The 26921-nt window shown below is 40.0% G+C and overlaps 1 protein-coding gene across 2 annotated transcripts in view; it reads left to right on the forward strand.

Annotated features, from left to right (window-relative positions):
* The window catches only part of TMPRSS7 (transmembrane serine protease 7), a 39269-nt gene extending 14179 nt beyond the window's left edge, over positions 1–25090 (forward strand). Inside the window, exons 7-15 of one of the 2 annotated variants that reach the window (XM_063703532.1) lie at positions 835–941; positions 5592–5728; positions 7329–7436; positions 10181–10291; positions 18083–18199; positions 19116–19287; positions 20671–20939; positions 22539–22675; positions 24736–25090. In XM_063703532.1, coding sequence (XP_063559602.1) covers positions 835–941; positions 5592–5728; positions 7329–7436; positions 10181–10291; positions 18083–18199; positions 19116–19287; positions 20671–20939; positions 22539–22675; positions 24736–24906 — 1329 coding nt within the window. In that variant the 3' untranslated portion in view covers positions 24907–25090. The remainder of the gene's footprint in view (positions 1–834; positions 942–5591; positions 5729–7328; positions 7437–10180; positions 10292–18082; positions 18200–19115; positions 19288–20670; positions 20940–22538; positions 22676–24735) is intronic. The other variant, XM_055381591.2, reaches the window with a different exon arrangement.
* Positions 25091–26921: the final 1831 nt, after the last annotated feature.

The raw sequence follows: 26921 nt of genomic DNA on the forward strand, positions 1-26921 counted from the left end.
TATAGATGTGCAGACTACTCCTTTTTTAAAGTGACCATGAAGCATTCATAAATTTGACCACAAAATTTAAAAAATTTAAGGCACTATAAATGATACTCTTATTTAACTAAGAATTAGAAAGCTTAAAAATGGATGAACCCAAATTTGACTCTCTTAAATGTAAAAATTCCTTAAATAATTCCTGGGTCAAAGTGAAAATCAAAACGAAAACTTTGTCATATCAGACATAATACAGATGTTTACCACAAAATGCAACAAAAAAGTCAGTTGCATAGTGTGTGTGTGCATGGAGTGGTGTGATGCATGCACACACACACACACACACATTTGCTCATATACGTAGACAGCTTTCTCTTTTGACGTCTTCCAAGAAGATCTAGGGGTGACTCACTAACAGCCTTCAGAAATACTGAATTTAATATGAAGAGGAGGCTGATTCATTTCTCCTTTATCTAAAGAATCTGAATGATGCTTTAAATCAGCTGTGTCATATGTACATTAAAAGAGTAAGGTGTTTACACTCATTAACAAGTGGGTGTTATTAAAGTTAAGTTCACACTAACAGGGAGAAGCTGAAACCCAGAGATGCTGATAAGTCTCAAGTCACCCCGCTCCACTTGGGACCCAGCAGCTGCTCCCTGAATACATGACTGCCTGCTTCCTTCTTCAGAACACTCTCCTCCTTATCCCGCTTTGTTCAGGAGAACTGGTTTACCCCACTAAGGGCCACAGGGCGCAAGGAGTAGAATGGCCTTAAAACAACAAGCCAAGGGAATAAGTAAATACATCCTTTGATTGAAGCATTTTTTTCTGACTTAATGTTTATTTTCACAGACTTCTCTATCAACTCTTGGCATAGCACTGAAATTCTATAACTATTCAATAACCAAGAAGAGTATGAAAGGCTGTGAGCATGGATGGTGGGAAATTAATGAGCACATGTAAGTGATTTTCATATGTGAGGCATCTGATGAAAAGTTCATAGCTGTGTGTTCCTTGTCCTCAAAGAGTTTGCGCTTTACCATTTACAGTTAGGGAAACTGAGGGATATAGGAGTTACGTAACTTGCTCAAGGCCATGCAGCTCATGAGTGATGGAGGCAGGATTCAAACCCATGTCTTAGGGCTCCTGCCCCACCACTGCTCTCTGCTGCTGGGCTACAGATATGTATATTCCACACTTCACAAGAGTATTTGGCAGATCAGTTTTTCAAATCCTGGATCCATGGGGGAATATAATAAATTGGGGTTCTGCTGGAAAAAAATGTTAGAGACCATTGACCAATTCTGCGTGGTAGGAAAGTCCCAGTTGGCCTGGCTGGATCCTGAGACTGGGAAATGGGTTGAAGCTAATCAGAAATCTAGGGGCTTAGGGCTAGAACCAATCTACTTGGCTCTAGAACCAAGGTACTAGGTGCTCACTCTCACTCTTAACTTGTCCCTTAATTGTTGTTGTTGATTTCCTTCTAAATCTATAACAGATTAAATAGGCACTGAATTAAATAGTTTTGTTTTTTGTTTTGGTTTTTTATTTTTATTTTTTTGAGACAGAGTTTTGCTCTGTCACCCAGGCTGGAGTGCTGTGGTGCGATCTTGGCTCACTGCAACCTCTGCCTCCTGGGTTCAAGCAATTCTCCTGCCTCAGCCTCCCAAGTATCTGGGACTACAGGCACGCACCACCATACCTGGCTAATCTTTGTAGTTTTAGTAGAGACGGGGTTTTGCCATGTTGGCCGGGCTGGTGTCAAACTCCTGACCTCAAGTGATCCACCTTCCTCAGCCTCCCAAAGTTCCAGGATTACAGGCATGAGCCACCACACCCAGCCCTTGAATAGGTTTTCAAAAATACAGGATGCCCTGTCTTGACCACAGAATATCTTCTTAGTTCACTTTCAGAGAATTCTGTTAAGTTAAAGGATATGCTGCTGCTTCTTTGCTCATTGTTATTCTATGAGTGAAACCTTCCCTTTCTAAGTGCTTTTTCAGAACAAACTTCTTTCAATTCCTTTAGACAGACTACTTGCAAAATAACTGGTCCTGTCTTCATTGGAATAGGCTTTATCAAATTTATCAAATTTAAGGACATTCTTGGATTCATTATTAAAATGCAGACTGTATTGTTTTGGGGAGTGTAATTGAATCGAGACTCTTTTGTGGGAGTCAGAAGACCTGGGTTCAAGTTCCAGCTCTATCGTTTAGTAGCTACATTAACTAGGGCAAATTATTTAACTTCTTTGAGTTTTGGTTGGTGAAATGAGGTAATGATTCTTAATAAGTTTTTCTTGTTTGTTTTTTGGTTTGCATTTACGAAATCATGTATACTACAAAGCAAAAAATACTAGCTATTATTAATATGAATAACAAGATTGTTTTTGAAATGACACTTGTTGGATAAATACTATAGAACGTGCCCCCAAGGCTTTAAAGATGCTGCATTTTGGTATTTAATTAAAATAGAGATCCAGAAAACAAATCTTTACAAATCTTTTGTGAAGGTGTAAGCCTATGACGGAGCTGTGCTTTGAAAATGAGGGACTATTTTATCCCTAAATCACAACAACGACCCAGGATGTGTTTATTGCTGCCTAAGTAGGAGCAGAATCTGCTCCCAAGCAATACCAGGAAAGCTCTCTCAGCCCCATCCTTTCCTAAAGGGCCAGTTCTTCACTAGGCTTGTGGGCTGGCTGAAATCCTATCAGATTCATTTGATGCTTCTTTACCCTCAGGATTTAAAATGCCAGCCCTTCACATTATCAAGTACTTTTCATCTAAAAAGGAAAAGCTCTAATTGTGCTAACTAGACACATTGCTGAGCAGTTAGCCTAAGGAAATTGAGGCTATAATGGGGAAGGAGGAAAAAGTAATCCTGACTGGAAGAAGCCTAATGATCTCCTCTAGACAGCCTGGGGGTGAGGTGTGAATGCTCAGGGCAGCTGGACTGCGGTATATGAACCCCAAAGAAATGGATGGCCTTTTTACAAAGATTTAGCAGGACAGAACTGCTTTGGTGTGCTAGAGTTTAGCATCAGGCCAGTTGGCATCCAAATCTTGGTTTTACTTACTTGCTATTTGAACTTTAGCAAGTTATTTCACGTCTTTATGTCTTAGTTTCCTCACTTGTCATGTGTCTGTCTATATAAACTGACTCTTGCTGGCTTTCTCCTGTTTCTCAGTTTTAAAACTTTCATTTCACAAGCCACCATTATTCCCCATTGCATACTCTCCCCCTTTAAACTCCAGCCCAAGCCTGTGATCTCTTTCCTCTTGATTCCCCTTAACATGCCTAGCAAGGCTCATCTTTGCAAGGAAACTCTACTAAATGTTAATAGTGAGCACAAAGGAAATCACTGTGAGATTCAGATAACATAATCAGCATGTTTTTATGGGCACAGGATTCTGATCTCAAGATGGCCAACTCTGACTCCAAAAGTTTGGCATGGCTTGTCTTTCAGGTGCCTCTCAGACCCTGGCTCCCAGTTAGCCAGAAGGACATCTGCACTTGCCATCTCTTCCTCATACCTCAGGAGTTGGTCTAACAGGTTATCAGTTCCTGTACTTCAGCCAATTGCAAAAGACTCTTCCTGAAAAACACATGAATGCTTTCCTCCTTTAATCCTTAAAATCATAGGTTATCTGTGCTTCTGAATGTCAGTGTCTGATCCATGAAAGATGCCTGTTTCCCAAGTGCTTTAGGGGCCTAGAGTAATTGGCATCACAGATTCCAGTGGAGGTCATTACCTATTGGGGAACCTGCCCCCGATAGTCATGTAGGTTCTTTTCTATTTTCCCTAAGCATTGGCTGGGTTGAGAAATAAAGGGACAGAGTACAAAAGAGAGAAATTTTAAAGCTGGGTGTCTGGGGGAGACATCACATGTCGGTAGATTCCGTGATGCCCCACAAGCCGCAAAACCAGCAAGTTTTTGTTAGTGATTTTCAAAAGGGGAGGGAGTGTATGAATAGGGTGTGGGTCACAGAGATCATGTGCTTCACAAGGTAATAGAATATCACAAGGCAAATAGAGGCAGGGCGAGATCACAGGACCACAGGACCGGGGCAAAATTAAAATTGCTAATGAAGTTTCGGGCACTCATTGTCATTGATAACATCTTATCAGGAGACAGGGTTTGAGAGCAGAAAACCGGTCTGACCAAAAATTTATTAGGCGGGAATTTCCTCATCCTAATAAGCCTGGGAGCACTAAGGGAGACTGGGGCTTATTTCTTCCCTACAGTCTTGACCATAGAAGACAGCCACACCCAAGGGGGCCATTTTAGAGGCCCACCCTCAGGGGCACATTCTCTTTCTCAGGGATGTTCCTTGCTGAGAAAAAGAATTCAGTGATATTTCTCCCATTTGCTTTTGAAAGAAGAGACATATGGCTCTGTTCTGCCTGGCTCACCAGCGGTCAGAGTTTAAGGTTATCTCTCTTGTTCCCTGAACATTGCTGTTATCCTGTTCTTTTTCCAAGGTGCCCAGATTTCATATTGTTCAAACACACATGCTCTACAAACAATTTGTGCAGTTAACGCAATCATCACAGGGTCCTGAGGTGACATACATCCTCCTCAGCTTATGAAAATGATGGGATTAAGAGATTAAAGTAAAGACAGGCATAGGAAATCACAAGGGTATTGATTGGGGAAGTGATAAGTGTCCATGAAATCTTCACAATTTATGTTTAGAGATTGCAGTAAAGACAGGCATAAGAAATTATAAAAGTATTAATCTGGGGAACTAATAAATGTCCATGAAATCTTCAGAATCCACGTTCTTCTGCCATGGCTTCAGCCGGTCCCTCCATTCAGGGTCCCTGACTTCCCACAACAATTACCCCCAAGCCTTGTGTCTGCTGTCTCCCATCAAGATCTTGCGGGTTTCTCTGTGGGAAGAGCCTCATCTACACAGGGCAGTGGACTAACTTACGGGCCTGCAATATAATAATACTGTATGCTATGCTCCACTAACCACAGTGCTAATGTAGTGAGAATTATTAACAGGAGGGATATTTTCTCTAAAGGATACTGGGGGGCATTAGGTGATGAGAGGTAAGAAAAAATAATCAAGGTAGAGAAATATTGGAGACAGACATTAATTCTTTGAAATTTTGCCAAGGACAAGCCCTTATGTGCATGTCAGATTTCAATTTAGACTGAAGTAATGTTGTCTTTTGCTTTTAGTCTTGCTGGAATTCTTTGCATATTTTCAACCTGATCGAATGAACTCCACTTTGCTTGGCAGAGAGGCTTGTTGACAAAAGCAGGCAATTCTTACGTTACACAGGTTTTCACATTGTAAAAGGAGAGAAAACTGGGAGAATTAAATCCATATTTCTTTGGATCATAAGTGATGGTGAGGAAAGCAACAGGTCAATGGTACTATTATTGTTCCATTAAGCAGAGGAGAAAATAAAGAGGGCAGAAGTTACTTGATCACAGTCACATGGCCTAGAATGAATAACTACCATTAGCTCTACCATACGCATCTCTGTTTGTGAAAACCAAATGACCAAAGTATTAGAGAATTCACCATGAATAGGAATTCAGTCAACAGAACCTCAAGCTGTGTATTCTTCCCGACTCTTTTCTCCTCAGGTACTGTGGCTCCTACATGGATCATCAGACAATTTTTCGAGTGCCCAGCCCTCTGGTTCACATTCAGCTCCAGTGCAGTTCAAGGTTTTCAGACAAGCCACTTTTGGTAGAATATGGCAGTTACAACATCAGTCAACGTAAGCCTAGGATCACCTCCTTAGGAAAACTTAATACTTACATAGAGGATAACATTTTATAATTCTAAACCGTGAGAATTTAAGAAATGAATACTGCTTTATTTCTGCTATTTCCTTTTACATACTTATTTCTATAATAAATGATAAATATAAAATACAAATAAATATAACAAATATATGATTACATATTTATTACTACTATACTTTGAATTATTAAAGAAATAATATAACTTTTTAATATTACTGATTTATAGTTGAAAAATAATTTCTTACATTGTTCCTTAAAGACAAGACATGTATTGGTTTGTAGTTCTTGCTAGCCATCATTCTCTGTAAATATGATGTTTACACCAACATGTAGTGGATCCAAAGCCAACACTTGTCACTCACTTTGGCCTGTGTTTGCACAGGAAGAGCTGTTTGGTGGAGGGAGTTCAAATATCAGCCCTCAGAATATTGAGTTTGAAATTCATACTGAAAACTACTGGAAGAGTGGCCAGGAAGTGCTCATCAGAAAAGGCAATGTGTGAGGGAAGTCATTAGAACTACAGAGAGTGGGTAATGACATGCTCAGGAAATCTTTGACCCATCTTAAGAGGGAAAAAGTAAAGATTGCCCACTGAAGAGTCCACAGGGATATGACTTGAGAGAACATTTCTTTAGACAATGTCCTTCTTTGCCAATCCCTAATAGACCTTCTTCTAGATTAAGAATATTACATCCTGAATTACAGAGTATTAACAGTTTCCAGCAGAGTCACAGGTAGATAAAGCAAGCTGTCTTATTTTTAATTGTTTTTTCAAACCATAACTATTTTCCAGCATCTCATCCATTCCATCATGTGCCATTGAAATAGTGTTTCACTCGACCATACACTTTCCCCCATTCTTTTGCACAAGGGAAGGAAGGATTCATTATTTCTCTAATGTTTACCTACAAACTCAGGATGAATGATTCAAGATCGGGAATGAATCTTGAATCAGGGAATGGATCATTAATCAGAAGCCTAGTTGAAGAGGAAAGACTAATGGACAGGGAGGTAAGGGGCAGGAGTCTGGGTTCGAGGCCAGTAAGTAATCTGTCTAGGTCCAACGTGATAAGAGCAGTGGTTACTAATATGTTTTGGAGCACAGCTCACTTGAAAATGTGATTTAAGACATACAGAATATCTCATCCGATCACAGAAGATTCAGGGACACCAGAAGTCAATTTAAGATTCTCTAGTGCTGTCTAAAGACTCCACATTAGGAATGCTGGGCTCCCTTAGGTATGTTCCAACTTTCACATTCTTCAGGTATATGACAAAGTCACCCAGCTGAGACTAGACTATGGAGATAGTAGAAGTTTGCTTGTGCATATGACCTGAATGCAGTGCTCACAGAGAGCTCCAGGTGGATACTGCTTTCTTCTTTGCTCTTCTATGTTCCGCTTTTTTGTCTTTCAATGACTGGCAGCCTTCATTTGATGAAGACACTATGTAATTATTACTGCTACCCTGCCAACTCCCTAACCACTTCACACTTTAAATTTGCTAATGTGGTCTAGTGATTTCAGGGATCTATCCAAGATTTTCTATTTTTTGATTTTTTGTTGCCCATAGCCTGCCCTGTTGGATCTTTTAGATGCTCCTCCGGTTTATGTGTCCCTCAGGCCCAGCGTTGTGATGGAGTAAATGACTGCTTTGATGAAAGTGATGAACTGTTTTGCAGTGGGTATTCAAGATTTTAATATGACTTTCTTATGAATAAGTAACTTCTCAGGACCATGATTGCTGCTGATATATATCCTTAGTCTTTGTAGTTATTATCTATTACTGCATAACCAACTACCCCAAAACCCAGTGACTTAAACAATCATTTATTCTTGATCATGCATCTGTGGATTTTCTGGGATCTGACTAATCTAGGCTGGGCTCATATGAGTGGCTCTGCTTCAAGCATTGGGTCCATCTGAGCTTGGTTCTTCCAAGATTGGAATCAGCTCTACTTTTCATGGCTCTTTTCCTCATTGAGCCAGTGGGCTAGTCATGGCAGTGGCAAAAGCAAAAGAGGGGAGAGCAGCAGCACATGGTTTCTCATAAGGCCTGGGCTTGGAACCGGCACACCATCATTTGTGTTACATTCTATTGTTCAAATCAAGTCACATACTTGAGAACAAAGTCAGGGGCAGGGAAATTCACTCCGTACACCTTGGGGCTATGGTAACACTGGGGTGCATAATACTACCACGGGGAGTAAAGATCTGTGGCTAATAATTTAATTTACCACAATCTTAAACACCGAAATCCTGTTTGAAGGCACAGATTCTCCATCTAGAGAGAAGCTCAGAATTTGCAGAGAACTGCTCTTTCAGCATGCTCCTTTATGAAGCCCAGATCCCATATGTTGTTTGTAAATAAAAGAGAACGGGTTTTGTGTGTGTGTTTTCTTTTCTTTTTTTTTTTTTTCTTTGAGACCAGGTCTTGCTTTGTCACTCAGGTTAGAGTGCAGTGGCACAATCACAGCTCACTGCAGTCTTGTCTTCCTGGACTCAAGCGATCCTCCCACGTCACCCTCCTGAGTAGCTGGGACTACAGGTGTGCACCACCATGTATCACTAATTTTTAAAAGATTTTTATTAAAGACAATGTCTCACTTTGCTGCCCAGGCTGGTGTCAAACTCCTGGCCTCAAGCATTCTGACCACCTTGGCCTCCCAAAGTGTTGAGATTACAGGCACGAGCCACTGCAGCCAGCCCCATAAAAGAAAAAGTTTTGTTGTTATTTTTCTAACCTGTACAATTTGTATTGACATTACATTGGTGATGACTAAGGTGTGGGGTAACTGGATATTCTTATTTTGGGTGGAGAATCTCTGACTTAATTTTTCATGACTATTTGTACCTCATTCTTGAATCTGTCTCTAGTTTCAGGGAGCAATATGGGAAGGACAATTCACTGGACTATGTGACACCATTGGCAGCATTTTCTCCTGAAGGTCCAGAGTGTTACAATGATGATGCTATTTAATCTTTTTTGTATCCTTGGAAAAATATAGTTAATATGCTATATCTAACAGTGAAAATTATATTAATAAAAAATAACCTGTGACTATATACTTTATTTATTTATATTTTAGAGACAAGGTATTGCTCTGCCATCCAGGCTGGAGAGCAGTGGTGTGATCATAGCTCACTGCAGCCTCGAACTCCTGGGCTCAAGGGATCCTCCCTCCTCAGCCTCCTGAGTAGCTGGGAATACAGGCGCACACCACCAATGCCACTAACTTTTTTTTATTTTTCATACAGATGGGGTCTCACTGTGTTGCCCAAGCCAGTCTAAAACTCCTGACCTCAAGCCGTCCTCCTACCTTGGCTTCCCAAACTGCTGGGATTACAGGCATGAGCCACCATGCCTAGTTTATACCTTATTTTTTTAATTGACAAAACAAAACACAAAATTTGTCTTAGCTTATGGTTCATTGATTATTTAAATCTATAGTGTTCTATTTCTTAAGAAAATAAATACTGATCATTACATAATGACTGAGTTTTTTTACATTATTATTTTTTGTGCTGATTCTCCAAACAAAAATGATTATTGTTAATTTATAATAAGGACTGTTTTTTGGTAATCATTATTCCTTATTGTGCCATTTTTTGGAGCTATTCTCTAAGAGTCCATTAGGTATACTGAGGGACCTAATGAACAATTTTAGGGCAGCAATATCCTCCTACCTGCCCTCACAAGAGCTAGCTCTGAAAAAACAGGTGCAGATAGCAAAACTGATAACTATTCACAAAACCAGAAATGTCTAAGGAATCATACTTTCTAAATTTGCTTGCTTGTACTTGTTGCTGGTCTAAAGGCAATTCATGAAACTATTCCAAAGAGGAAAAACATGATAGATTTACATGAATATTTCCTAATTCAGGAAATGGATCTCATCAGACAAAATAATTCCAAAGAGACCACAGGGCCACATAAACCCAAAGTCTATTATCCTTTAAGATCTCACATTCATGAATTCATTCAACAAACCTTGAGTAAACAACTACTATTTGTTCAGGGGCTTGAGGTACGGAGATGAAGAAGACAAAATCTCCAATCTCAGGACACTCCTATTTTGCTTCAGAAGGTAGACGAGTTTGATTTAGATCACAGCTTATGATTTTTATCTCCCTTAAAATAAATTACTATGATGCATTTAATTGTAACTAAATAAACAAGCCATCAGAGTTTAATGCATTTATACAAAAGCAAAAATCAGATCTGACAAAACAAGTGCTAGAAATCACACCAAAGTTTAAACACCTACTTTTCCTCATGGAAGCGTCAGTTTTGAGGAAAACACACTTTTTGTTTTATAGGTCATCCTAATGATTTGTACCTTGAGACTGGCACTGCTGATCATCAGAGAACCCAGCCCCGGTATCTCAGGCTCGTGAACTTTCTGTTTTTATTTTTTATTCTAGTGAGCCCTCAACCAGCCTGCAATACCAGCTCCTTCAGGCAGCATGGCCCTCTCATCTGTGATGGCTTCAGGGACTGTGAGAATGGCCGGGATGAGCAAAACTGCACTCAAAGTGAGGGAGAGTCCTCTGTGCCCTGCTGTTCCTCCTATGAAACTCTTCTAAATCAGGACAAAAATACCTCTGATGGGTTAGGGGTTAGGGCAATCAACTTGTCCCAGTTTCTCTGGAACTTCTCCAGTTTTAGCACTGAAAGTCCCTTGTCTTGGGAACCCCTTTAGTCCCAAGGGGACAAATAGGGACTGTTGGTCACTCTAAATGGGGTGGAATGTGTGTATGTGTGTGAGTGTGTGTGTGTGTGTTCATGTGTGAATACTGGCAGATTCTCTTTTTTTCAATTTTTAAAAATGTTATTTTAGTGTTAAAAACACTTTTTTTCTTTTTTAAAAAATTATTATACTTTAATTCTAGGGTACATGTGCACAACGTGCAGGTTTGTTACATAGGTATACTTGTGCCGTGTTGGTTTGCTGTACCCATCAACTCATTTACATTAGCTATTTCTCCTAATGCTATCCCTCCCCAAGGCCCTTACCCCCTGACAGGCCCTGGTGTGTGATGTTCCCCACCCTGTGTCCAAGTGTTCTCATTGTTCAATTCCCACCTATAAGTGAGAACATGCAGTGTTTGGTTTTCTGTCCTTGTGATAGTTTGCTGAGAATGATGGTTTCCAGCTTCATCCATGTCCCTGCAAAGGAACTCATCCTTTTTTATGGCTGCATAGTATTCTATGGTGTATATGTGCCACATTTTCTTAATCCAGTCTATCATTGATGGACGTTTGGGTTGGGTCCAAGTCTTTGCTATTGTGAATAGTGCTGCAATAAACATACGTGTGTATGTGTCTTTATAGTGGCATGATTTATAATCCTTTAGGTATATACCCAGTAATGGGATTGCTGGGTCAAATGGTATTTGTAGTTCTAGATCCTTGAGGAATTGCCACACTGTCCTCCACAATGGTTGAACTAGTTTACACTCCCACCAACAGTGTAAAAGCATTCCTGTTTCTCCACATTCTCTCCAGCACCTGTTTTTTCCCGACTTTTTAGTGATTGCCATTCTAACTGATGTGAGATGGTATCTCATTGTGGTTTTGATTTTCATTTCTCTGATGACCAGTGATGATGAGCACTTTTTCATGTGTCTGTTGGCTGCATAAATGTCTTCTTTTGAGAAGTGTCTGTTCATATCCTTTGCCCACTTTTTGATGGGGTTGCTTGTTTTTCTCTTGTAAATTTGTTTGAGTTCTTTGTAGATTCTGGAGATTAGCCCTTTGTGAAATGGGTAGATTGCAAACATTTTCTCCCATTCTGTAGGTTGCCTGTTCACTCTGATGGTAGTTTCTTTTGCCATGCAGAAGCTCTTTAGTTTAATTGGATCCCATTTGTCTATTTTGGCTTTTGTTGACATTGCTTTTGGTGGTTTAGTCATGAAGTCCTTGCCCATGCCTGTGTCCTGAATGGTAATGCCTAGGTTTTCTTCTAGGGATTTTATGGTTTTAGGTCTAACATTTAAATCTTTAATCCATCTGGAATTAATTTTTGTATAAGGTGTAAGGAAGGGATCCACTTTCAGCTTTCTGCATAGCCAGTTTTTCCAGCACCGTTTATTAAATAGGGAATCGTTTCCCCATTTCTTGTTTTTGTCAGGTTTGTCAAAGATCAGATGGTTGTACATGTGTGGTGTTATTTCTGAGGTCTCTGTTCTGTTCCATTGCTCTATATATCTGTTTTGGTACCAGCACCATGCTGTTTTGGTTACTGTAGCCTTGTAGTATAATTTGAAATCAGGTAGCGTGATGCCCCCAACTTTGTTCTTTTGGCTTAGGATTGTCTTGGCAATGCAGGCTCTTTTTTGGTTCCATATGAACTTAAAGTAGTGTTTTCCAATTCTGCGAAGAAAGTCGTTGGTAGCTTGATGGGGATGGCATTGAATCTATAAATTAGCTTTGGCAGTATGGCCATTTTCATGATATGGATTCTTCCTATCCATGAGCATGGAATGTTCTTCCATTTGTTTGTGTCCACTTTCATTTTGTTGAGCGGTGGTTTGTAGTTCTCCTTGAAGAAGTCCTTCACATCCCTTGTAAGCTGGATTCCTAGGTATCTTATTCTCTTTGTAGCAATTGTGAATGGGAGTTCTCCCATGATTTGGCTCTCTGTCTGTTATTGGTGTGTAAGAATGCTTGTGATTTTTGTACATTGATTTTATATCCTGAGACTGCTGAAATTGCTTATCAGCTTAAGGAGATTTTGGGCTGAGACGATGGGGTTTTCTAAATATACAGTCATGTCATCTGCAAACAGGGACAATTTGACTTCCTCTTTTCCTAATCGAATACCCTTTATTTCTTTCTCCTGCCTCATTGCCCTGGCCAGAACTTCCAACACTATGTTGAATAGGAGTGGTGAAGGGCACATCCTTGTCTTGTGCCAGTTTTCAAAGGGAATGCTTCCAATTTTTGCCCATTCAGTATGATATTGGCTGTGGGTTTGTCATAAATAGCTCTTATTATTTTGAGATACATTCCATCAATACCTAGTTCATTGATAGTTTTTAGCATGAAGGGCTGTTGAATTTTGTCAAAGGCCTTTTCTGCATCTGTTGAGATAATCACGTGGTTTTTGTCATTGGTTCTGTTTACATGATGGATTATGTTTAGTGATTTGTGTATGTTGAACCAGCCTTGTGTCCCAAAGATGAAGCCAACTTGATCGTGGTGAATAAGCTTTTTGATGTGCTGCTGGATTTGGTTTGCCAGTGTGTTTTATTGAGGATTTTTGCATCAATGTTCATCAGGGGTATTGGTCTAAAATTCTCTTTTTTGGTTGTGTCTCTGCCAGGCTTTGGTATCAGGATGATGCTGGCCTCATAAAATAAGTTAGGGAGGATTCCCTCTTTTTCTATTGATTGGAATAGTTTCAGAAGGAATGGTACCAGCTCCTCTTTGTGCCTCTGGTAGAATTTGGCTGTGAATCTGTCTGGTCCTGGAATTTTTTTGGTTGGTAGGCTATTAAGTATTGCCTCAATTTCAGAGCCTGTTATTGGTCTATTCAGAGATTCAACTTCTTCCTGATTTAGTCTTGGGAGGGTGTATGTGTCCAGGAATTTATCCATTTCTTCTAGATTTTCTAGTTTATTTGCGTAGAGGTGTTTACAGTATTCTCTGATGTAGTTTGTATTTCTGTGGGATTGGTGGTGATATCCCCTTTATCTTTTTTTATTGAGTCTATTTCATTCTTCTCTCTTTTCTTCTTTATTAACCTTGCTAGCGGTCTATCAATTTTGTTGATCATTTCAAAAAACCAGCTCTCAGATTCATTGATTTTTTTTTTGAAGGGTTGTGTCTCTATCTCTTTCAGTTCTGCTCTGATCTTAGTTATTTCTTGCCTTCTGCCAGCTTTTGAATGTGTTTGCTCTTGCTTCTCTAGTTCTTTTAATTGTGATGTTATGGTGTTGATTTTAGATCTTTCCTGCTTTCTCTTGTGGGCATTTAGTGCAACAAATTTCCCTCTACACACCGCTTTAAATGTGTCCCAGAGATTCTGGTACATTGCGTCTTTGTTCTCATTAGTTTCAAAGAACATCTTTATTTCTGCCTTCATTTCATTATTTACCCACTAGTCATTCAGGAGCAGGTTATTCAGTTTCCATGAAGTTGTGCGGTTTTGAATGAGTTTTTTAATCCTGAGTTTTAATTTGATTGCACTGTGGTCTATGAGAGACAGTTTGTTGTGATTTCTGTTCTTTTACGTTTGTTGAGGAGTGCTTTACTTCCAATTATGTGGTCAATTTTAGATAAGTGTGATGTGGTGCTGATAAGAATGTATATTTTGTTGATTTGGGGTAGAGAGTTCTGTAGATGTCTATTAGGTCCGCTTGGTGCAGAGCTGAGTTCAAGTCCTGGATATCTTTGTTAACCTTCTGTCTTGTTGATCTGTCTAATATTGACAGTGGGTGTTAAAGTCTCCCATTATTATTGTGTGGGAGTCTAAGTCTCTTTGTAGGTCTCTAAAGACTTGCTTTATGAATCTGGGTGCTCCTGTATTGGGTGCATATATATTTAGGATAGTTAGCTCTTCTTGTTTAATTGATCCCTTTACCATTATGTAATGGCCCTCTTTGTCTCTTTTGATCTTTGTTGGTTTAATGTCTGTTTTATTAGAAACTAGGATTGCAACCTCTCCTTTTTTTTTGCTTTTCACTTGCTTGGTAGATCTTCCTCCAACCCTTTATTTTGAGCCTATGTGTGTCTCTGTACATCAGATGGGTCTCCTGAATACAGCACACTGACGGGTCTTGACTCTTTTTTTTTTATTATTATTCTTTAAGTTGTAGGGTGCATGTGCACAACGTGCAGGTTTGTTACATATGTATACATGTGCCATGTTGGTGTGCTGCACCTGTTAACTTGTCATTCTTTATCCAGTTTGCCAGTGTGTGTCTTTTAAGTGGGGCATTTAGCCCATTTACATTTAAGGTTAATATTGTTATGTGTGAATTTTATCCTGTCATTATGATGTTAGCTGGTCATTTTGCCCGTTAGTTGATGCAATTTCTTCATAGCATCAATGATCTTTACAATTTGACATGTTTTTGCAGTGGCTGGTACCAGTTGTCCCTTTCCATGTTTAGTGCTTCCTTCAGGAGCTCTTGTAAGGCAGGCCTAGTGGTGACAAAATCTCTCAGCATTTGCTTGTCTGTAAAGGATTTTATTTCTCCTTCACTTATGAAGCTTAGTTTGGCTGGATATGAAATTCTGGGTTGAAAATTCTTTTCTTTAAGAATGTTGAATATTGGCCCCCACTCTTTTCTGGCTTGTAGGGTTTCTGCCGAGAGATCCACTGTTAGTTTGATGGGCTTCCCTTTGTGGGTAACCTGACCTTTGTCTTTGGCTGCCCTTAACATTTTTTCCTTCATTTCAACCTTGGCGAATCTGACAATTATGTGTCTTGGGGTTGCTCTTTTCAAGTAGTATCTTTGTGGTGTTCTCTGTATTTCCTGAATTTGAATGTTGGCCTGCCATGCTAGGTTGGGGAAGTTCTCATGGATAATATCCTGCAGAGTGTTTTCCAACTTGGTTCCATTCTCCCCATCACTTTCAGGTACACCAGTCAAACGTAGATTTGGTCCTTTCACATAGTCCCATATTTCTTGGAGACTTTGTTGATTTCTTTTTATTCTGTTTTCTCTAAACTTCTTGTCTCACTTCATTTCATTAATTTGATCTTCAATCACTGATACCCTTTCTTCCACTTGATCGAATCAGCTACTGAAGCTTGTGCATGTGTCTCGTAGTTCTCGTGCCATAGTTTTCAGCTCCATCAGGTCATTTAAGGTCTTTTCTACACTGTTTATTCTAGTTAGCCATTCGTCTAATCTTTTTTTCAAGGTTTTTAGCTTCCTTGTGATGGGTTTGAACATCCTCCTTTAGCTCAGCGAAGTTTGTTATTACTTACCTTCTGAAGCCTACTTCTGTCAACTTGTCAAAGTAATTCTCCTCCAGCTTTGTTCCGTTGCTGGTGAGGAGCTGCATTCCTTTGAAGGAGAAGAGGCACTCTGGTTTTTAGAATTTTCAGCTTTTCTGCTCTGGTTTCTCCCCATCTTTGTGGTTTTATCTACCTTCGGTCTTTGATGTTGGTGACTTACAGATGGGGTTTTGGTGTAGATGTCCCTTTTGTTGATGTTGATGCTGTTCCTTTCTGTTTGTTAGTTTTGCTTCTAACAGTCAGGTCCCTCAGCTGCAGGTCTGTTGGAGTTTGCTAGAGGTCTACTCCAGACGCTGTTTGCCTGGGTATCACCAGTGGAGGCTGCAGAACAGCAAATATTGCAGAGCAGCAAATATTGCTGCCTGATCCTTCCTCTGGAAGCTTCGTCCCAGAGGGGCACCCGCCTATATGAGGTGTCTGTTGGCCCCTACTGGGAGGTGTCTCCCAGTTAGGCTACACAGGGGTCAGGGACCCACTTGAGGAGGCAGTCTGTCCGTTCTTAGAGCTCAAATGCCATGCCAGGAGAACCACTGCTCTCTTTAGAGCTGTCAGAGTGGAACGTTTAAGTCTTCAGAAGTTGTCTGCTGCCTTTTGTTCAGCTATGCCCTGCCCACAGAGGTGGAGTCTATAGGGGCAGTAGGCCTTGCTGAGCTGCAGTGGGCTCCACCCAGTTTGAGCTTCCTGGCTGCTTTGTTTACCTACTCAAGCCTCAGCAATGGCAGATGCCCCTCCCCCAGCCAGGCTGCCGCCTGGCAGTTGGATCTCAGACTGCTGAGCTAGCAGTGAACAAGGCTCTGTGGACGTGGGACCCGCCAAGCCAGGCATATGTGCCACATTTTCTTAATCCAGTCTATCATTTATGGACATTTGGGTTGGTTCCAAATCTTTGCTATTGTGAATAGTGCTGCAATAGACATACGTGTGCATGTGTCTTTATAGTAGCAAGATTTATAATCCTTTGGGTATATACCCAGTAATGGGATTGCTGGGTCAAATGGTATTTGTAGTTCTAGATCCCTGAGGAATCACCATATCATCTTGCACAATGGTTGAACTAATTTCAACTCCCGCCAACAGTGTAAAAGTGTCCCTATTTCTCCATGTCCTCTCCAGCATCTGTTGTTTCCTGACTTTTTTTTTTTTTTTTTTTTTTTTTTTTTTTTTTTTGAGACTGAATCTTGCTCTGTTGCCCAGGCTGGAGTGCAGTGGCACAGTCTGGGCTCACTGCAACTTCCACCTCCTGGGTTCAAGCAATTCCCCTGCCTCAGCCTCCCGAGTAGCTGGGATTACTGGTGCACACCACCATGCCCAGCTAATTTTTTTGTATTTTTAGTAGAGATGGGGTTTCACCATGTTGGCCACACTGATCTCAAACTCCTGACCTCAGGCAATCCACCCGCCTCAGCCTCCCAAAGTGCTGGGATTATAGGCGTGAGCCACCTGTAATTACACACCTGGACTTTTCTAGACTTTTTAATGATCACCATTCTAACTGTGGTGAGACGGTATCTCATTGTGGTTTTGATTTGCATTTCTCTGATGACCAGTGATGATGAGCATTTTTTCATGTGACTGTTGGCTGCATAAATGTCTTCTTTTGAGAAGTGTCTGTTTATATCCTTTGCCCACTTTTTGATGGGGTTGTCTGTTTTTTTCTTGTAAATTTGTTTGAGTTCTTTGTAGATTCTGGAGATTAGCCCTTTGTCAGATGTGTAGATTGCAAAAATTTTCTCCCATTCTGTAGGTTGCCTGTTCACTCTGATGGTAGTTTCTTTTGTAATACTGGCAGATTCTTATTGCTTACTTGCTTTTAATGATGCTCAGGATTGTAGGATACAGAGGACCTGATGTAGAGGAACTTGCCAAATACTGGAATGGAACACGTTCCACTCTCACCCTTGCAGAAACAAACCTCCAAGGTTGTGAACAAATGTGTTGTAATTCACAAGTCTGTCCATTTTGCCTCCTACTGATATAAAATAACTGAGCATGGCTGTGATTTTTGCTCAAAAGTTTTCTTGGAGAATAAGAGAAGGTAATAGCAAAGAGGCTGCAGCCTAAAGCCACTGATATGTCGCACTTCTTCACGTCTCACCTGCTGTGGGAGAAAGAAGAGGTGGTTGTATTGATTCTCAACAAATATGCCTGCCAGCCTTCAAATGGCCTTTCTTAGGTGAAGAAATGGATCACTGTGAGGTTGCTTCTCTTCTCTCTGCCATTTATCCCAGAGCAGCAAATACCAATCCTGTGATTAAACCATTTTTTATGGGGTTTGGAGTTATTCATTCAAATATCATTCACTCAAGTTTGTTTCTGGCTAAGGAAAGCTGTTTCTTCTTTTGTCCATTGTTAGGTATTCCATGCAACAACAGAAGTTTTAAGTGTGGCAATGATATTTGCTTTAGGAAACAAAATGCAAAATGTGACGGGACAGTGGATTGTCCAGATGGAAGTGATGAAGAAGGCTGCAGTGAGTAGAAATTCATGCCTTTGGGTTCCTGTATTCCCTCTTCAGTTTACCTGTTTTTTATATTTTCATTCCCTTCTTGGTGTATTTCCCTTGATCGAGGTTGCCATAGCCAAAACAAGAATAGTAACTATTGACAAACTGAGTCTGAAATTGTTTCTCAGAAATAAAAACTCTGGAATGGATTCTGTCTTCTTGAAAACAGCATTAATGAATTAAATTTTTAAAATGAGAACTTTCACTTTTTAATAATTTTAATCAAAGGAGAAGATCTTAAATAAAAAACCCTGTGAGAAAATAAATAGAAACTGGAACGCAGTGGATGACCTGTTAATAATGCCTTATGTTACAAACAATATCAAGTGCTGTTTCTTTCTTTAGGCTTGACTCAATAACTAATCTCCCACATGCTCCTATTAGTCATGTGGCCACTACTTGGCCATGAGGCAACATGTAAATTATACATCTTTACCAATACTATTTACACTAGCAAACAATTGCTCTGATAACTAGTTTTCCCAGTAGGTTTTCATTTGTCCAGGTCTTATAAATCTTTTCCCCAATACTTTCTGTCACATCAGCACAACTTCAAAGAAATTCTCAATTCATCTACATTCCTCTTTACCTGACAATCTAAATCCATAGGCAGCTGTTTATGTCAGTTCAGCTGTTACAGCAGGTCCCCCTCCTCCTCTCATCTGCGCTGTGGTATAGAGACTGTGTCACGGCATGCTTCAGGAAGGAGGGAGTGGTTTGTTTGTATTGGTTTCAGACAGACTCACGTGTTCTCTGTCCTCTAGATAAGGAGATTTCAAATTGCTACCTAGTGAGTCAGTTCCCAGCCAGCACTAAAACTGGCTTAACTTCTAGTTTTTCTTCCAAGTCTACCTTTAAATCACATGCCCTTTCTCCACCAAAGCCTGCAGCAGGAGTTCCTCCGCCCTTCCCCGCATCATCGGAGGCACAGACACCCTGGAGGGGGGTTGGCCGTGGCAGGTCAGCCTCCACTTTGTTGGATCTGCCTACTGTGGTGCCTCAGTCATCTCCAGGGAGTGGCTTCTTTCTGCAGCCCACTGTTTTCATGGAAACAGGTAGGGCATCACGGTCCTTACTTTCAAGTGGCACTCTGTGGCCATAGACAACATATCTGCCCTCAAATTGTGGGAAGCAGATCCCTGTTGGGGACATTCAATCAATTCAATTGCACTTTCATTTTTTGGATCCCACGTGTGTGACAAACATTTTTTTTAAAGGTATTATTGTTATAAAAAAAGCACAACGGAAACATCAAGAATGAATAGGCTTTTACTAAGGCTGGGAAAATAAGATAGGGCTTTTAACTCAGAGGGAGCAAACTTAAGAGAATGTGTGGAGAATGTGGAGAAAAATGGGCACTGGAGAGTGACTGGAGAATGGAGGTCCCCAATGGGATTATGATGGGATAGATGCTCTTCCAGCCAAGGGTAAGAGGACATCTTAGAAAATAACCTCACTTAAAATTTAAACTTACTATTGGAATCTACTGAATCTTAGGTTAAAAAAATCATTCACTTCTCATTCTGCATTTTTTTTTGAGTATTTCAATGAAGTTACACAGTTTGGATATTTGTTTCCCTGAAAATTATAGGATTTGTGTTAATTATTAAGATAGCTTCACATCTGTTTGATCATGAGTCTCTAATGCTGTGAAACTGCTCCAAATAATGTATTAACCCTAATATTTCTTTGGGTGTCCGTTGCCACTCATGAGACATCAGCTAAGCAAATTAGTGACCAAAATTTTGGGGCTTCCTCATTTTTTTCACTCCCACTCTTTACCCCACTGTTATGCTGATGGAGATGGACGCTTCACATGGAGATTACAAGTCCTTCTGTGACTTGTGCAAGGTCATGGAGGTCAAGATTGGGATTCTGGAAGGACTGATGAGAATGGCAGTTGGTGACCCTATGAATGGGCATTGTTGAGCAGTAAGAGTAGTGATCATTAAGGCTTCCAGTAGTTTGCCAGAAGGAATTTCATTAAATTCCTGCTTATAGCACTTTGATTTCTAATCTATCTTGGTATTCATATCATTTGAATTTGGTAGTAGGATTCTCCATCAAATGCCATTGTCAGCATGAATAGGAAGAATGTAACAAATTAATTCTAGTTACCAACATTCTTGACCTGTGTGTGGTTCATGAAATACTAGTGGAAAGAAAATGTCCAGGCATTTGCTTAGGACATTGTTGAGTGAATTTTCTATTACTTGCCACTCCTAATATAGCTTACGTCATTTCTGACTTTTTGAGGGAGACAAGGGAGGCTCACAGTTATGCTTTCTGCCATGGTCCCCGGACAGAGCCAGTGACTATAATAACACCCTGGAAGTCAGGCCCTTCTTTTTCAGCCCTCAACTCTTTAGAGTGCTTGTTTGCAAACTGTATGTGGTTCTTTAAGCTGCTAACTTTATGTTTCATTACTGTTCTATCAGGCTGTCAGATCCCACACCATGGACTGCACACCTTGGGATGTATGTTCAGGGGAATGCCAAGTTTGTCTCCCCGGTGAGAAGAATTGTGGTCCACGAGTACTATAACAGTCAGACTTTTGATTATGATATTGCTTTGCTACAGCTCAGTATTGCCTGGCCTGAGACCCTGAAACAGCTCATTCAGCCAATATGCATTCCTCCCGCTGGTCAGAGAGTTCGCAGTGGGGAGAAGTGCTGGGTAACTGGCTGGGGGCAAAGACACGAAGCAGGTGTGTGTATGAATGAATGGTCATGCCCTTCCCCTGCAGAGGATGATAAGGTGTTTATGTAGTGCTTTAGGGTTCACAGAGAGGGTTTGTGTATATGATCTCCTTTGAACCTCCTGACAACTCTGGAAGGTTGGATTGGAGGAGGGTACTGCTATTTCTTTTTAATGATGCCATCCACCTGCTTTAAAAGAAGCAGGGCTCACCTTATAAAAAGGGAGAGGACTGTGTATGAGCAAGGCAGGATTGACTAGATAGTCATGGGCCCTTTTCAAACTCTGAAGGTTATGCTATGTTATTCACTAGAGAAGGAGCAATTCCTCCCTTTTCATTCAAAGAAATGATTCATTTATAAAGGAGAGAAGGACACACATACACATCCCACTATGTCAACTCATAGGCAACAGTCTGGGAGACTATGTGGGTATGTCCTGTGCCTGTGCAACTGGCCAAGGGATGAGAGTAAGGGCTGAACTTCAGACTGCCCTTAGTTTCCAGACCAGAAACTCAGGCCTGGAGGTTATACCTCCAGGATTCGGATTTGGTCCACCCAGAGGAGATACCTTTTTGCAATTCCTCTGACGGGAGAGGACATCTTTTCAATATGCATAAAGATCAGGCTGTATAGTAGGGAAGTCCCTACATCTACCCTGCTAAGGTTTTTCATGGTCCAGGATTCAAGGTGGGATTCTGAATATATAGTGAGGGGAAGAATCCAATGCTTTGTGAATGTATCCCCAAACGCTAGTGCTAATATTTTCCCTTGATCTTTCGATCACCTCACCTTCTTTTGCCATCCTTTTCAAGGGTTTAGGACACATACAGCATCTGTAATCCCTTAACCTTGCCCTGTAGCCTTGTTTTGACACTCTAAAGTGTGGACAGCTTCTCAAAGGCAGCTTCTCAGTGCTTTCATTTAGTGATTGAAGTAGTAATACCACCAGCTTGGGTCCACTGAAGTCTCAGGGTCCCAAGGAGGGGAAGGCAGCTGACTGTGTGAACACTTGTAACTTTGATAGGTTACTGTGCTCAGTGCTTTGATTACATTATCATATATCACAGGAGAAAAGCATCTGCCCAACCAACTTATCATGAGATGTTTTCTTTATGAGCCTGGGTATGTGTGTGTGCACTTATTTTTCTGAATCATCTTAGCCAGGTAGGTTCAAAAGGAAGTGAAACAGCTATTTGCAAACTGTTAGGTTTTTATGGTTCGTCAGAGACTCCCATATATCAGTTATGCTGCTCCATTTAAAGAGCTCTCTTGAATAGTAGATATTAGTAATAACTGTTGCTGACTTATCATCCTACGGAAAACAGGAGGGAAATGGTGAGGAATATGGCACCGTTGTTCAAGTAATTGAGTCAGACCTTGCATCTGAATCTTGTGTTACTTGCTAGCGGTGTGTCACTGGGCAAGCCCTTTAACCTCCTAGCCCTCGATTTCTTCATCAGCAAAATGAGGATAATAGTAGAATTTACCTCAAAGAGTTGCCGCTATGAGGGTAAAAGGAGATAATGTGTGTTAACTTTTCAAATGAAGCCCTGAATACATGCGGCCATTACCACTAACATCATTTCTACTTCCAATGTGTTTTGCAGATAATAAAGGCTCCCTCGTTCTGCAGCAAGCGGAGGTAGAGCTCATTGATCAAACCCTCTGTGTTTCCACCTACGGGATCATCACATCTCGGATGCTCTGTGCAGGCATAATGTCAGGCAAGAGAGATGCCTGCAAAGTAAGTCATTGTACCTTTCCCTTGCCTAACATGTTGTGCTTTCCATAAATGCTTTCTCACTTAATCTACATAACACTGGGAAATAACCAGGGCAGGTATTTCCCTTAATTCACTTGAGCTGCTCAGATATTATTTATCATCCAATTGCCTAAGATCTTGGAGAGGTGTTGAAATAATTTATTCTATAGAACGCAGTTTTCTATAATGTGCTCCATGTATTTTCCTTCAATATTTAGAGGATGAGGTCAGCGTTAATCATTCTGCCATAATTTTCTTATAACCAATTTATTTCCTATTTCCTTAGCAGCTGCCATTTAATTTCTAAAATTTGAAGGATTTTATTTACTCATTCCTTTGAAGTATATGCTGGGGGAAAGAGAGGAATGGAGAGGTGACAAAGAATACTCATTTGTAGTTCTCTGGGTAGGCCCCTGGCAGTGGTAAAGTTGGAAGTCACCTTTGGGGTGACATTTCTTGGAGCCTGAGATTCCAATCTATGCAGTTACCTACATGATTGCCAAAGAGTAAATAGATGATTTAGAGCAAACTTGTCCAACCCACAGCCCACAGGCCATATGCAGCCCGGGACAGCTTTGAATGCAGCCCAATACAAATTCACAAACTTTCTGAAAACATCATAAGATTTTTTTTGCAATTTTTTTTAGCTCATTAGTTATCATTAGTGTTCGTACATTTTATGTGTGGCCTGAGACAATTCTTCTTCTTCCAGTGTGGCTCAGGGAAGCCAAAAGATTGCATACTCCTGATTTAGAGGGTGAGTAGGACAGTGGGAGCTGTTCTTTCATCTTTCCACAAGCTTAGCCATGATGCCACAAAAACTCATCCTATAATAATGACTTCTGTCTTCTGAGCTCCTATTTTGTGGCAAGCACCGTGCTAGGTTCTTTACATAAATTCATTCCAATCATTCTTTTTTCCTCATTTTATAGAAGAGGAAACTGGGCACAGAGAGGGTAAGTAAATTGCCTAAGGTCATACAGCTAGTAAGTGTAAATGTCTGAGCTGGGATTTGAACCCTTGCCTCTCTAATGCTAAGGGTACTCTATTTTGGGTGCTTCCCATAGCTAGTCGGTTACACAGCCCTGTTCCACACAGCCACAAGTGTTTACTTGTTAAACTTAGTAGAGTTGATGTGGTGGCAATTAAAATAAAGAGCCCAGCTTCCCTAGTAGTTGGAATTTTCCTAATCAGGTATAAGATCATAATTTGGATACATGGGCAAATTTGTTGCCTCTGAGTAAGTTGCAAGATTATCTACCCTCTAAAATAGGAAAATAAAACCTAGATATTATAATTTAAAGGACTAATACTGTGGAAATTATGTTTATACTTTGAATTGTTTAAGCCTTTGCTTAGAGGAATTGAGATATCAGAAAGGACTCTCAAGTGAGAGTGATCTGTTTGTGATGACTGTGGACCAGCAGTTGTTAGGGTTTTTTCACTGGACCTGGCTAACTAAACAGGTCTTTTCTTCTCCATGGGGCTATGAGCTAATCACTAAAGTTGCATGGCCCAGAGATAGAAGTCAACCTTCCAAGATACCATGCCTCATAAGGTTGTTGTGAGGATTAAATGTCTTTAAACGATTCTTAGCACATAGCTAGCACTAAATAAATTTTAGCCCTCACTACTACTACTACTACCACCACCACCACCACTACTACTACTACTATCACCACTACTACTACTACTATTACCACCACCACCACCACCACCATCACCACTAGTATTACTGAGGTTTATTCTTTGTTTAGGGCTATGTGAGAGTTGTTTTCTCCAGTAAGAATCTTCCAATGTTATTCTTAGCCTAAAGAATCATGTTTCGTCTAGTGAATGCAGCTGTTTGATTATAGGAAGAATAACTATAAAATGATAGAAGTTTCACATTAGTTTTTGACACTTCCCAAATTACAGAGTGATTAGCCAAGCAAAAACATGTCATTAGAGGACTCTTGAACACAATTCATTAGATACAATAAAGATGAAACTGATGATCATGGGACCAATTTACTTTATACTTACATTTTTTTTGTGTGTAGGGAGATTCGGGTGGACCTTTATCTTGTCGAAGAAAAAGTGATGGAAAATGGATTTTGACTGGCATTGTTAGCTGGGGACATGGATGTGGACGACCAAACTTTCCTGGTGTTTACACAAGGGTGTCAAACTTTGTTCCCTGGATTCATAAATATGTCCCTTCTCTTTTGTAATTGTACCAGTTGTATTTTTACTGTGATTTATGTTAAAAATAGATACTTTAAAATGATGCAGTAATTGGCTGGGTGCGCTGGCTCACACCTGTAATCCCAGCACTTTGGGAGGCCGAGGCGGGCAGATCACGAGGTCAGGAGGTCAAGACCATCCTGGCTAACATGGTGAAACCCTGTCTCTACTAAAAAAAAAAAAAAAAAAAAATTAGCCGGGCGTGGTGGCAGGTGCCTGTAGTCCCAGCTACTCGGGAGGCTGAGGCAGGAGAATGGCATGAACCCGGGAGGCGGAGCTTGCAGTGAGGCGAGATCAGCCACTGCACTCCAGCCTGAGTGACAGAGTGAGACTCCATCTCAATAAATAAATAAATAAATAAATGATAAATAAATAAATAAAATAATTCAATAATTATTAATAAAATGAGTCCCTTACTTTTTTTAACTAGAAATGTCAAATTGCATACATTTAATAATAAAATTAGTCCCTTACTTTTTTTCAACTGGAAGTGTCAAATTGCAAACATTTAATACTTATTGAAAGACAGATTAATATGTGTTCCATAAAAAGTCTTCCCAAGGAAATAACTATATTCATTCTTAAGTACAAAAGGCTATTGATTCAGAGATGGAAGAAACCTAAAGTAATGTTATGAACCAAGCCTCTAAAATAAAATTAAAAAATAAGGCAGATGTTCAGGGATCCCTATTTTATGTCCCTATTCATGTTCAGATACTTATAAAAATTACAGCAAATTTGACTTATTAAAATAAGAAATTCCAGTAAAAAACATACCCGACCTTCAGCATTTTCAAGAAACTAAATGCACAAAATATCTCCTTTGCAAATGCAAATGAAGCAAAACTCAGTTATCGACAGAATAAGTACCTATATTGTTGCTTTACAAACCAATTTTATCTAACCATATCATAGTGGACCATCTTCAGCCATGGCACATGGTAATGTTGTGTACAGAGAAACCAGTCAACCAACCAACAAAACTGACAGCAACCGTTACTAAATGGCAGAATAAAGCATCATGGTAATTGAATCGAAAGCATGTATATGAGATTCAAAGAAATTGTTGTAATGCTGGTCAGCAAAAAAAAGGCAAAGAAATTTTTGAACGATTGTTGCAAAAGTGAAATTTTTCAGAAATATTATCATCTGGCTTTTGGTTCTTTTCTAAAACCCCAGTGGATGAGACTTTCTTTTACCTTCAGACTCTTATAATACCTTACATAGTTGTAAGCCTATAGCACACTCTCAATGTATCTTAGTTCTTGATTTATTTTATCTTGATTTAGAAGGTTTCATACTTGATCTCAGAATATTCTTTTCATTAACAGAAGCCAGAATTGATAGTACCACCGAATGAGTGAAAACAACAGAAAAAAGAGTGATATTATTTGTATTCCTGTTATAAAGTCAAAGAAGTAATAAAAATACTAACATCGGGTAGGGTCTATTAATAGAAAAATGCACAGAACCTTAGAAAATCTTAATGTAACAGCAAAAGGAGAGAGAGCAAAAGGTGTCATCTCCCAGGCCAGATAAATTTTTCAGTTCATAGAATATACTTTGATTTGTTAAAAGACTGTTCCCTCAGATTAAGGATAAAGCATCTTAATAATACCTCTATGAATGGGCCCCAAAGGTTTCAGTAAACTGGCTATATGATAGTGCAATTCAGAGGGCCAAGTGTACCACTAATTCAAAAGGGAAGACTTCGCTACTGAATCCACTGGATAGAACAGCGAATTAGGCTGATAGTTCTTATAATCTACATTTATTTTGTCTGGATGGCTGTGACCTATATACAAGGTGAGTTGTACTTTTTACTTTATGGTCATTTCTAGGGCATAGAATTGCTCTTCACAAAATACATGAAAACCTTTGCATAAGTCTGTGATCTCGGTTAGGGGATGGAGGAGGGCTGGCATGATCTATCAGATTCATCAGAGGGAGTTTTTGAAAGCACATGTATGCACTACCTCTATAGGCCCTCACTGGTATTAAA

Source organism: Gorilla gorilla, chromosome 2, assembly GCF_029281585.2.
Source record: "Gorilla gorilla gorilla isolate KB3781 chromosome 2, NHGRI_mGorGor1-v2.1_pri, whole genome shotgun sequence".
Classification (NCBI taxonomy): Eukaryota; Metazoa; Chordata; class Mammalia; order Primates; family Hominidae; genus Gorilla; species Gorilla gorilla.